At 43.4% G+C, this 13,076-nt stretch overlaps 1 protein-coding gene across 1 annotated transcript in view; it reads right to left on the reverse strand.

The window, feature by feature from the left end:
* The window catches only part of LOC122121374 (two pore calcium channel protein 1-like), a 57,343-nt gene that overhangs the window by 16,187 nt on the left and 28,080 nt on the right, over positions 1-13,076 (reverse strand). The window contains exons 5-11 of the mRNA XM_042695554.1: positions 11,624-11,740; positions 11,402-11,520; positions 11,137-11,238; positions 9,527-9,653; positions 6,084-6,285; positions 1,306-1,450; positions 608-793 (exon numbers count right to left, since the gene is read on the reverse strand). Coding sequence (XP_042551488.1) covers positions 608-793; positions 1,306-1,450; positions 6,084-6,285; positions 9,527-9,653; positions 11,137-11,238; positions 11,402-11,520; positions 11,624-11,740 — 998 coding nt within the window. The remainder of the gene's footprint in view (positions 1-607; positions 794-1,305; positions 1,451-6,083; positions 6,286-9,526; positions 9,654-11,136; positions 11,239-11,401; positions 11,521-11,623; positions 11,741-13,076) is intronic.

Raw genomic sequence — 13,076 nt, forward strand, 5'->3', positions numbered from 1 at the left:
GACCACTGAGATCCAACCCTTCTTAGTGCCAGTCATGTGACTATTTGTGCTCCACAGTGCACCAGCCACCACCATAGAAGACGCCCACAGGGAGACACCATGCCCAGCCAGGGGATGAGCTTGTCAACAGCTTGGTCCAGCTTCACAGGCTCATATATGCTGTCTCCTCATACATGCTGTTCAAAGACTGTGTAATCAAAAAGCACATTTGGTTTTCATCCCTTGTTCTTAGTCAGAACTCCTGAAATCCATGTAACTGTGGTGCTAACTCTAGGTGGCCACTCTCAGCACTGAATCCAAGTCTGGGAAAACCTAACTATAGTTCAGAGAGCTGACAACTATTTGTGGCACAGATGAAACCTACACATTTGGTGTCAGAAGTGTTGATATAAATGTCATAAGAATCCTTTCCAACTCCATCATGTTGTGACCCAGTCTGAACTGACATCATGACCAATGGAGACCAGATGTCTCCTCCCTTGAGATCTCATGATGTCATCCCTCAAAACTGGAACATGCAGGCCTTCAGACACATGCCTTGATTGTGCCAGAAAGTCCCCTCATGCCCCACAGAGAGCCCTCTTCTCCCCAGAATGCTCATACTTACCAGTTCCAAAACTGCTTTCTTCCGAAATAGGCCCTGGGCTCGTACGTGTACAGCTTCAGGAGAATCTCAACCACATAGAGAGAGAGGAAAAGCCATTCCACGTAGGAAATTAAGGGGTTTTTCTCATCCAAGGCGATGAATATGGCATTGATTAAGATGATGACATCATAAACCCAGATGAAAATCCTGGCCCAAGAGGAAGAAAGAGATCCTGTCATCCCCTATTGCACTGAAAGGAATACGAGTCTCTCCAGTGCCTAATCAGGCTACTTTATTCCTGTGCAACATGATAAATGTGCAATCTCAACACACACACACACACACACACACACACACACACACACACACACACACACACCTCATCTATGGAAGGTTCTGGGTCCTAAAAATCACCACCTCCTGCAGAGCCTCACGTATCCTTTCTCTCCCAAAGAAAATGAAGACAGAGTGAGGGACAGAGGGGAGCTATGGTCTTCCTAGAGTCCCTAGGAAACATCAAAGAATATCTAGAAGCCTGTTCCCTCAGCAAAGGTCAATTGTAATGTGTTAGAACCTTTCCCACTCCTCCTGGGAAACAAAAGGCAGTGATCAGGGTATGGATTCAAAGCATCAGTGACCAAGCACACTCAGTCCGGGTGGTGTTAAGAATCTTCTATTTATAATGCAACTTGGGAGAAAACTGGCCCCGGGTCACTTGCCTGTGCCGAACCATCCTCTGGACCAGGAGACTGACAGACGACTGGTACACCCGTGGCAGCCAGGCTTCCAGCGGATGTCTCTTGATGTTGATGGTGACCACCTGGATGTTGAGGAGGTCAGCCAGGCGGAGAAAGTTCGTTTTGTCTGCAAACAAAAAGGCGACCCACAATTCATGCTGTGACACTAACAAAGAGAGAAGCCAAGTTACCACAGATGCTCAGCTCTGCACTGTACACAGAGAGCAACCTGAACCCCCAAAGACCAAGAAGCCAGTGGCAGGCTGAGCCAACCCGAGGTTCCCCAGAACTCTTACCTGTCCTTATTCAAACCCTCCACCAACTCACAGTAGCAGAAGGAACTCTTACTCAGGGAGCTCATTCATCATTCATGTCAAGGTACCAGGGGGATTTTCTTCACCCATCTGGATCCACCAACTCATGAGCCAATGTTCTCATGATCCTCTGAACGCCCAGGACTAGCAGGCCACTCTCACCACCCCAAGTATCTCTCTCCCATCAAGCTGGTTCCCAAAGCTATTTGTACATGAACTTCCAGTAACAAGGCGGCTCATGCCTGTAATCCTAGCTACGTCAGTGATTGAAATCTTAGGAACAAAGTTCGGAGGCAGCCTGGGCAGATGAAGCCCCTGGATTTGTCTCCAAATTTTATCTCCAATTAGCCAGCAAAAAGCTAGAAATTGAGGCATGGCTCAAGTAGTAGAGCATCAGCCTTGAGCAAAAACAATAAGCAAAAGAGCCCTGGCCTGGAGTTTAAACCCCAATACTGACATACACACATACACACAAGTATCCATATATCACATCAATGGATGAAGTCAGACAAAAAGAATAAACACATTTGGATCTGTCCAATTTCCAGGTCTGTAGAGTTAAAAGGAAAACACATTCCTACAGGTTAATGGTAACATATGTCTAAGGCACTTGGGTGAAATATACCTAGATAATTAGAAGATATGCATAACTTGAGTCCAAAGATCTGGATGTGAGCTCCACCACCAGATGTACAGCTCAGGGTAACCTACCAGGCTCACTACAAGGAATCCAGCCTAAATCTCAGGCTGCTAAATAATCTCAATCAACAGGAAATTCATCAATCTCATTGGATCCACATCCTTCGATCCAGAAAATTCAGCAATGCAAGAAAGATCAAAAACCAAAACAAGCAAACTAAAAAAAACCCCCAAAACCCCAAGACAATAGTAATTTTGTGTTAGGAAGGATCTGCCATGAAATGTTGAATCTTAGGCATTATCAAGCTCTTTGTACAAAAGTCTGGCAGTAAATTTGCTAGGCTTTTCAGGCCACCCAGTCTCAGTCACAGCTATCTAATTCTGCTGCTACAGCACCAAAGCAGCCACAGGCAGCATGTAAACAAATAAGTGTGGCTAAGTTCCAATAAAACTTTATTTCCAAAAACAGATGGTAGTTGGCCTGTGGACCTCAGTTACAGATACAATATTTACCTCATGGTCTCCTTTTTAACAATGCTTAAATACTATGCAATACATGTGTACATATATACATATATATGCCTATCTATTCAATACACATATCAAACGTACATGTAATACATATCAAAACATTTTTGCAAATAACAAAATGCCAGTGGTACCCCATAAATATAGGCAATATTTATGCTATTATGTACCTGTTAAAATATTAGAAATTTAACTTTTAAAGATTTGAAACAAGAAATAAATATAGCAAGGGAGAAAAATAATTCTATTCTGGCCTTTTCTCTCTCCATATGTAGATTTTATGTTTCTCAGTTTAACACTAGCTCTAAGTTTCAATACTTTCAGCACTGACAGATTCCCAATATGTAACTTAGAAATCCACAAGGCCCCAGATGAGAAGTCTCAGAGAAGTACTGCCAACCCTTGCCTGTACTGACGTGATGCGGTAACATGCTGGGGTCCTGTTTGGCTTTTTGTTATGAAAACTGTCTTTGAAAGTATTACTTAGCAGAGGAGATTTTTCCCCAGAAGACAGAAGGCGAGCAGCTAGCAGAAAGGACTGCTCTGCCTAGAAAAATAAAACCTACTATCCCCACAAATTTGATTGCCTATCTTTCTTAAAACTGGCTCTGCTCTGGTAATGATACTTAAAGTGACACCTCTGTTTTGTGAAAAGTAAACTATTAGGCAAGTCTGTTAAGACAGAAAGCTCACTGGAAGATTTCTTGCTGTATCTATGGAGCTATAATAGAATGTAGACTGATGAATTCCTTTTTCAAACTAGATCGGTCTTAGCCTCATCTAATTTATAAATAGGACCACATCTCAAATGACAAAACAGAAAGGCTAAAGGCTAAAGGACAGCCACCTTGCTGACTTGAAGCAATTAGAAACTGCCTTAGTTATGTTATATTTGCCACTCTAAAATGTTTAGAATACAGTTAGTTCTCTGTATCTGTAGATCCCATAGCCATAGATTCAACTAACCACAGGTCAAAAATATTTGAGGGAGCCAGATACCAATGTAATGTGGCTACTCAGGAAACTGAGCTATGCGGAACATGGTTCAAAGCTAAGCCAGCAAGAAAAACTCTGTGAGTCTCTCTTCAAAATAACCAGCAAAAGAGATAGACTGATCTGATCATAGAAAACAATTTTTATCAAAATGAACTCCAGGAAACAGAAACAAGAGGTATTGTGTTTTTTTCCTTAGTCGTTTTTGCTTTCTTTTCTTTTTGACTTGTTTGTTCATTTATCTGTCTTTGGAAGGGTAAAGGGGACATGGAAAGGGAGGACAAAGGGTAAACAAATGAAGCAGTGATACTCACTAGACATTATGTTGAAAATGAATGATGCGGGTTGGGAATGTGGCTTAGTGGAAGAGTGCTTGCCTAGCATGAACGAAGCCCTGGGTTGGATTCCTCAGTACCACACAAACAGAAAAAGCCAGAAGTGGCACTGTGGCTCAAGTGGTAGTGTGCCAGCCTTGAGCAAAAGAAGCTCAGGGACAGTACCCTGAGATTAAGCCCTATGACTGGCAAAAATAAAATAAAATAAAATAGAAAATAAACTATACAAATTGTGGGTGGAAACACAAGGGGAAAACTGGGAGAGAGAGAGGGAAGGGGTAACATTGTCCAAAAAGAAATGTACTCTTGGGCTGGGAAGGTGGCTCAGTGGTAGAGCGCTTGCCTTGCATGCATGAGGCCCTGGGTTCAATTCCTCAGCACCACATAAGCAAAAAGAAAAAAGCTGGAAGTGGCGCTGTGGTTCAAGTGGTAGAGCGCTAGCCTTGAGCTGAAGAGCTGAGGGGCAGCACCCAGGCCCAGAGTTCAGGCCCCATGACCAGACCCAAAAAAAAAAAAAAGAAATGTACTCTTAGCTGAGTACTGGTGACTCAGGCTTGTAACCATAGCTACTCAAGAGGCTGAACTCTGAGGATCGGGTTCAAAGCCAGGGCATGAAAGTCTGTGAGACTCTTATATCCAATTAACCACTAGGAAACTGGAAGTGGCGCTGTGGCTCAAGTGGTAGAGCACTCACCTTGAGCTGAAGAGCTCAGGGACAATGCCAAGGCCCAGAGTTCAAGCACCATGATTGACAAAAAAGAGAGAGAGAGAGAAAAGAAAAGAAAAGAAATATACTCTTGCCAGGCGCCAGTGGCTCATACCTGTAATCCTAGCTATTCAGGAGGCTGAGATTGGAAGATCATGGTTTGAAGCCAGCCCAGGCAGAAAAGTCCCCATGAGACTCTTATCTCCAATCAACAACTCAAAATACAGAAGTGGTTCTGTGGCTCAAAGTGGTAGAATACTAGCCTTGAGCAAAAGAGCTCAGGGTCAGTGCCCAGGCCCTGAGTTCAAGCCCCACAATGGAGGAGGAGGGGGAGGGGGAGGGGGGAGGGGGGGAGGGGGGAGGGGGAGGGGGAGGGGGAGGGGGAGGGGGAGGAGGAGGAGGAGGAGGAGGAGGAGGAGGAGGAACAACTCTTTACCTGAACTCTGCTTAGGTGGTGCTGAGGAATCGAACCCAGGGCCTCATGCATGGGAAGCAAGCACTCTACCACTAAGCCAACTTCCCAGCCCTACCTGTAACTTTTTAACTATAACCCCTCTATATAATAATTTAAAAATAAAAACTAAAACACACAGACAAAAAGAGATGGATTGGAGGTGTGGTTCAAGTGTTAGAGCACCACTGTGAGCAGGAAGTGGAGGACAAGCAGGAGCTCTGAGCCCTGGGTTCAAACTCCAGGACTGGCATAAAAAATATCTGAGGAGAAAATATTCATGTTGAATAATTATCATGACAACTACTTCTCAGTCAGCTACCTCATACAATTAGGTATTGCAAGGGATCTAGAGATGATTTTAAGTATACAGGACGTGTGTATGTCATATGCCTTATGTCATTTTTTTTTTGGGAGGGGGGTCCGGTCGTGGGGCCTGAACTCTGGGCCTGGGCACTGTCCCTCAGCTCTTCAGCTCAAGGCCAGTGCTCTACCACGTGAGCCACAGCACCACTTTCGGTTTTTTTCTTTTTGCTTACGTGGTGCTGAGGAATCGAACCCAGGGCCTCCTGCATGCAAGGCACGCGCTCTACCACTGAGCCACCTTCCCAGCCCATGTCATTTTTTCTAATGGGCTTGAGCATCCTTGGATTCTGGTGGCGCAGTGGGATGGGGAAAAGGGGAGTCCTTGAACCAGTCCCCAACAGACAGCAGAAGATGCTGTAGCATTGCTGTTGGACCCACCACTTTTGAAAGCCCGAGGAAGAGGATCATCAGAGGTGAAAACTCCTTACCCACGTGCCCCTTCTGTCCCTCATCAGAGATCCTCAAAAGTAGCTCCAGGTGGGAGCTGCTGATGTCTGGCACCACCACCTTTGCCAGCTGTTTCCACACAGCCTCCTTCACCACAAACTCCGGGCCCACCTTGACTTTAAGAATGTTGAATGCCTCGATCATTTTGTGACGTTTTAGGTATGCCAATTTGCGAATCTCATTCTGGAAAAAAAAAAATCGGAGTTGGGTATTTTAAGAGAAGTAGAAAGGTTCAACAAAATATCATTTCTTCAACTCCACATGTGTGAAAGTCACGGAGGAACCAAGAAAAGGCACTCATAGGTCTGCTAATAAATAGACCCGAGTATCTATTCCCTCCATCCCCATCTACTGAGCTAACACTATCTGTATCCACACAAACTCTCTTACCAAGTCTCAATGAGGGGGCTCATGGAGGAAAATCTGTATGTTGAGAAGCAGAGCAACAGGACAGCTCCAAATTCCACTCTGCTCAGGAGGAAGTAGATTCCAGAAAGGAAAGAGATTGGGTGTGCTGTTGAGAAGAGAGAAACAGGGACTAAAAAAGGAGAGTCTCAGTGCAGAAGGAGAGGAGGTGAAGGAAGAGTTCCTAGATGGGAATGACAGCTGGGATTGGCCCAGGATGCTATGTGGTCTGAGCAAAGGGAATTTTCTAGAAACTAGGATAATCAACAGTCCTCTTTAGGTAATAACTAGATAAAGAATTCCTATTTCCACTCTTACAGCTCCATAAGACTGTCACCCAATATTGCTACCAGTTAATGATGGCAACTAGATTGCACATTCTTAAAGGGCAATGCTTGGGTCTTAAGCATCTTTGGTTCTCCAGAATCTGAATGGTGATGAGCATGTAAAGTACTTCTGAGATCCATTTGCTGATGAACACATGCAGCAGGTTTATTTCCCAGGGGGAGAGGAAGGCATAGCCACAATTCCTTCCAGCAGCGACAGAAGAGACACATAAGATACTCTGGAATGGCCTCTTGTACCAGAGGGAGGAAGAGGCCAGAGAAAGCCTGACCTGTGGGTCAGAAGGTACCAAGGTTCCTTAGGGCCTGAATGAAGCCAAACACAAGATCTGACTGGCCCTACCACCCACACCCTTATCTTTTTTTTTTTTTTTTTGTCCTGGGCTTTTCTTTTTTTTTCCCACCCCCTTATCTTAAACTGAGACTTTGAAGTTCTTTCCAACTTCCTGCTTGCCCCAGAGTGGTAATATGTGGACAAAGTGGAGAATTCAGGACAAAACCAAAAAGTTAAAAGGTTGTCTTTCCTTAAGAAAAGTCACCTTTTTACATGAAGTTTGTCTGTGCATCAAGTTTCACAATAAAAGAAACAGCCACTCAGAGGTGTATGTTCAGGTAGCTATGAAGGAAATGGTGGACGTGACCTGGAGAATTTCCACATGCAAATAAAATTTTCTTCCATCCCAAGTACTTAGAAGCTGACCAAAAACCTGCCTACTCTGCCTACCAAACACATCCAGGTATTTCTAAACATAAGTCTAATATGTACAACCAGAAAAGAAATAGTTTTAAGAACATTCACTTCAGCCAGGCACAGTGGTTCATGGCTATAATTCCAGCTACTCAACAAGTAGAAACTATGAGGATTGAACTTTGAGGCCAGCCCATGCAAACAGTTATTGACTCCCCATCTCAATAAAAGAGTTAGGGGCGGGAGCCAGTGACTCACACCTGTGAGTCTAGCTACTCAGGAGGCTGAGATCTGAGGATCACCATTTAAAGCCAGCCAGGGCAGAAAAGTCTCCCTGAGACTCTTATCTCCAATCAACAACTCAAAAACCTGAAGTGGTGCTGTGGCTTAAGAAGTTAGCCTTCAGCACAAATAGGCTTAGGGACAGTGCCCAGGCCCTGAGTTCAAGACCCACAGCCAACAAAAAAATAAATAAATAAGAATTAATGAGCTAGAGGGCTGGGAAGGTGGCTCAGTGGTAGAGCGCTTGCCTTGTATGCATGAGGCCCTGGGTTCGATTCCTCAGCACCACATAAGCAAAAAGAAAAAAGCCGGAAGTGGTGCTGTGGCTCAAGTGGTAGAGCGCTAGCCTTGAGCTGAAGAGCTGAGGGACAGCGCCCAGGCCCAGAGTTCAGGCTCCACGACCGGACCCAAAAAAAAAATTAATGAGATAGACATGGTGATATATTCCTGTAATTATAAGTGTTTAGAATGCTTAGGTAGAAGGATATTAGTTCAAAGGTCAGCCCAGGCAAAAACATGAGATCCTACCTGTAAAAATATCTGTAAAATAGCCTAACGCAAAAGGACTGGAGGCATCATTGAGAACTTGCTTAATAACTGCAAGGCTCTGAGTTTAAACCCAGTACCACTAAATATGGGTGTGTGTATAATATAAATAAAAATATAAATAAATAGTTATTATAGTGTGTGTTATAAAATAATATGTAATAAAATAATGATAGTAAATATAAATGAATATAAATGTATATTATCAAATATACAAATCAAATATATATATGTAAATATATATATATATATATATATGATAAAGAGTATCTGTTGGGTGCTGGTGGCTAAAGCCTATAATCCTTGCTACTCGAGAGGCTGAAATCCAAAGATAGCAATACAAAGCCAGCAGAGACAAGGAAGTCCATGGGACTCTCCTCTTCAATTAACCAACCAAAAAGTATTGCTGTGGCTCAAGTGGTAGAGTATTAGCCTTGAGCATAAACACTCAGGGACAGGGACAGCATATAGGCCCTGAGTTTAAGCCTCAGAACAAGCAAGCAACCAAGAGAGAAAGAAAAGAAGGAAGGAAGGAAGGGAAGGAAGGAAGGAAGGAAGGAAGGAAGGAAGGAAGGAAGGAAGGAAAGGAGGGAGGGAAGGAGGGAGGGAGGGAGGGAGGGAGGGAGGAAGGAAGGAAGGAAGGAAGGAAGGGAGGGAGGGAGGGAGGGAGGGAGGGAGGAAGGGAGGAAAGGAAGGAAGGAAGGAAGAGAAAGAGAGAAAGAGGGAGGAGGGAGGAAGGGAGGAAAGGAAGGAAGGAAGAAAGGAAAAGAAAGAAGGAAAGAGAGAGAGAGAGACAAAGAGAAAGTTAACCTTTATTTGAAGGCAAAGAAGTTAGAAGCTTGAAGAATGTTCCCAGTTCCCTATCACACAAATAATTCTGTCAAGATCCATGAGCTATTTCAGTGCATTAAGGAGGAATTTCAGGCAGGTGCCCGGCAAGACCTCCATCTATGGTTCTTTTCACCAATTCCATCAGACTTGTTGTGAAGAATGATGAAGAAATGCCCCACTTAGCAGAAGAAAGCATGGTGCTAATAAAAACCTTCAGATCTATCAGAGAAAATACTAGAGGACATTTCCAAATATTTAGCAAATATGCTCGCAGTCTCCCGCCCAATCACTGTGCTCTGCCCCCACAAACCTCCAACCTCTGACTTACCTTTAAGTGCTTCCGGTAATTGTTGTAGACCACAGCCAGAAAGACAGACATGAAGATGTAGGTGTTGATGATGATGTAGGTAATAAAGTACAAAGAGTACCACCAGTTGAAGTTGTAGGCAGGCATCCTGGAAGGAAATGATGTCTCTTGGATTTTCATACCCAAGTTCTACAATGCACACATAGCTGACCTTGGTCATATCCCACATGCACCATCTGTGTGTGTGAAGTTCAGCAAGCTTCTGATCTCTTCCTCTCAGTTGCATGTGTGGTGCAATTGGGCCTCAAAACCATGCCATTCCTAATCTTAAGCGGTTCATTCCAACCAGCCACTTTAAAATTCTTAGTACATTGCAGAAACACCAACATTCACCATAGGTAGTACCTTAACCATCTCCCAATCCAATCTTGACCCTTTACAATGAAAAATCCATTCCTCTAGTCAGGTGCCAGTGGCTCACACATGTAATCCTAACTACTCCAGGGGCTGAGATCTGTGGATCCAAATTTGAAGTTAGCCCAGCCAAGAAAATCCGTGAGACTCTTAGCTACAATTAAACACCAAAAAAAGCTGGAAGTTGAGCTGTGGCTCAAGTGGTAGAGCACTAGCCTTGAGCACAAAAACTCAAAGATGGTGCCCAGGGAGACAGGGAGAGAGGAGATAGGGGAAAGAGAGAGAGAGAGTAAAAGATGGGAGAGAGAGGATATTGTGACAGGACAAGAGGCTTATGTTGAGACCACTTTGAGTGGAAACAAGATTTCCTCAGGAGGAGATCTCACAGAGTTCTGGCATCATTTGCTGTGGGGGTCTAGAGGGCAAGACTCAAGGAAACATAGCAGGGTGGGAAACTCCAATTTGCTTATGTTTCCACCAATGACAGAAAGGACTAATATGAAACCAAGATCAAGTTGGTGGAACAGGCCTTCATGTCATAGAGGACAGACCCCACCACTTCCTGATGGGTTTCATGCAGCTGTGCTCCGCAAGCTCACAGCTGAGTAACTACACAGCTGCTCACAAGGTAATCACACAACAATGGGAAGTTAGAAGATAACCCTGGTTTTCCTCCTACTCAATGTTCCCAAGCGTGGAGAACTGGCATTGCAGAGGAAGGGGTGAGATGCTGTTTCCCTTGCTTTACTGTCTCTTGTAGATAAAGCTACTGCCTCAAGAATAGGGCAACTGGCCCTGGCTCCTTCACAAAGACTGAAATCTCTACATTCAAGATTTAGAGAAGATTCTGGAAGAGAAAGTGGGCTTTCCTACTTAAGCATGGAATCTCAAACTGCTTTTGATTTAAAAACAATAAAACCATCTAAATGCAGCTTTAAGATCGAGGGTAGGCTATTAATAGTGTAAAATTTTATGTTCTTCTCTATCTTTACAATGATTATGACTAAACAGAAAATTGCTTTTCCCTCTCTTAGCCCTGCCAGTGTCGGGAAAAGTTGCCTTTTTGTTTTGTTTTGCTGTGCTGGAGATTGAACCCACAGCCCCACACATGCTAGGCAATCACATTACCATTAAGCTACCCCTCAGCTCAACAGCTGCTATTATTAACACAAATTCCATTACAGACATCCATGAATATAGATCTGGGATAGGCATACATGACATCGGGACTGTTGGCAGTAGTGACCAGCACGTATAGCTCAAAGGCTATATCTAAAATGTTTGTGAAGTAGGGATCACCTTCTGCTGTCTTCAGTCCCCTAAAGAAGAACCAAAAACACAAAATGAAAATCATACACACAAATTAAGTTGTGTCTGATGCACATTTCCCCTGTTAAGAGCATGCGTGAAATGTGGCTATCAACTGCCTTGATTCAGAGTGGGAGAAATTTCAGGGACAAGCATCCAGAGATGTGTGCTTACCTGTCTCCAAAAAGCTTCAAGGCCATGAGGGAGAAAATGAGCATACTGAACAGAAACAGGAGAAAGACATAGAGAATGTCAGGAAGAGTATTCCGGATGCTTCGAAAAGCCCTTCGTATCTATAGGGAAAAAATCACATTTCATTTACAAGAAGTCAGCTTATTTTCTACAAAGGAAAATAAAACAACACCAAACCATCTGTATCATAAACCATATCTTTACCTGACGACTATCAGGAAAGTTAATTAGGAAGACTGGCCTTAATGCCCTTGACCATCGAATGCTGCTGATGTGAAGAGTTTCCAGGGACCCATAGATAATCAGGTCCATCAAGGTCAGCTGTGGAAGGCACAGGACAAAGATATCAGAATAACAAAGGACTGTAGAAACACAGTCACCTACCTAGAATGTGGCTTGGTATTTCAGAGAGCATACTTCGAGTTTTGCTTTCTGTAGATGACTTTGTTTTAGCACCATCACATCAGTTAGAGAGGCACTCTTGTGGGTTAGAGAATCTTGAGGCACTGAGAGGGTAAGCACATGGCCCTTGACCACCCAGCTCAGCAGGGGAAGAACTGGGACCAGAGCCCAGTCTTCCGTCCAAGCTTCACCATCCATCATACCAATTCATGTTTCCAAGCAATGTATCATTGAGCTTTTTTTTTTTCAGTTTGATAGTCTAGCATAGTAACAGAGGTAAGGATTTCTAGGATATAGAAAACTTTCACTTTTATTGATCTTTTATTAATCTTTTAAAAATTTATGTTGTAAGGACAAGACCAAAGAAGAGCTCAGCATATCTGAGGAAAATAGAAATTAAAAAAAAAACAAAACCTACCATCATGAAGCAATGTGATTCAGTCCCTCTGGCTTACCACCAGAGGAACCCAAGAGATCCTTCAAAGATTGCCCACTACAGGGGAGATAAACAGATAAAGTCATAGACACAGACACAGTCACTGTCATTAGACCAGCAAGGACCAGAAGGAGCCAGCATGGCTGGGAGAATGGGAAGAATCCACAAGGCTTACACTGTCTGGAAAGGCTTCATGGCAGACAGTCCTTGATGCAACCTTAAAGAAAAGACTGGGTTTTGAAAAGACAAAACTTAGAGCAAGGGCCAAGCTGGAGGACACAGTAAACAGACATGTTTAAAAAGCAAAAGTCTTGGGAGTGAGGTCAGAGGGAAACAACAGAAAGGGGACAGTGCCTTGAGAACTGGGTCCTTGAGAACTAGGTTAGAAAGACAGATCTTATTCCCAGGACTTGGAGGGGCTAGTTTATACCCTGTTCTCCTTGACAATTGACACACATGTCTTTAATGACAATTTAAGGGTCTGTATTGTGTCACCATTTATTTAGCATGTTATCTATTGTGACCATTGTCAAGAAATTGTACTGTTTCCAAATTTTCAATATCATGAACAACTCAGCCACCACCAATTTCATGGCTGTACCTCAAGTGTATCCTTCTTTCCTGAAGATAAGCTCCTAGGAATGAAGGTCCAGAGTGCAGGTATATAAACAGTGGAGGCTTTGAAAGAAACTGACAATCCACCTTTCAATAAGGTATAAGGGGGTTTGTTTTCTTTCAACTTTGCTGTCATTGTTTAATAGGCATATGTGTGATATTTCATTGTTGTTTTAATCTATATTTTTTATTTGAATGGACATC

This window comes from Dipodomys spectabilis, unplaced genomic scaffold (assembly GCF_019054845.1).
Source record: "Dipodomys spectabilis isolate Male_0828 unplaced genomic scaffold, ASM1905484v1 ptg000187l, whole genome shotgun sequence".
NCBI lineage: Eukaryota > Metazoa > Chordata > Mammalia > Rodentia > Heteromyidae > Dipodomys > Dipodomys spectabilis.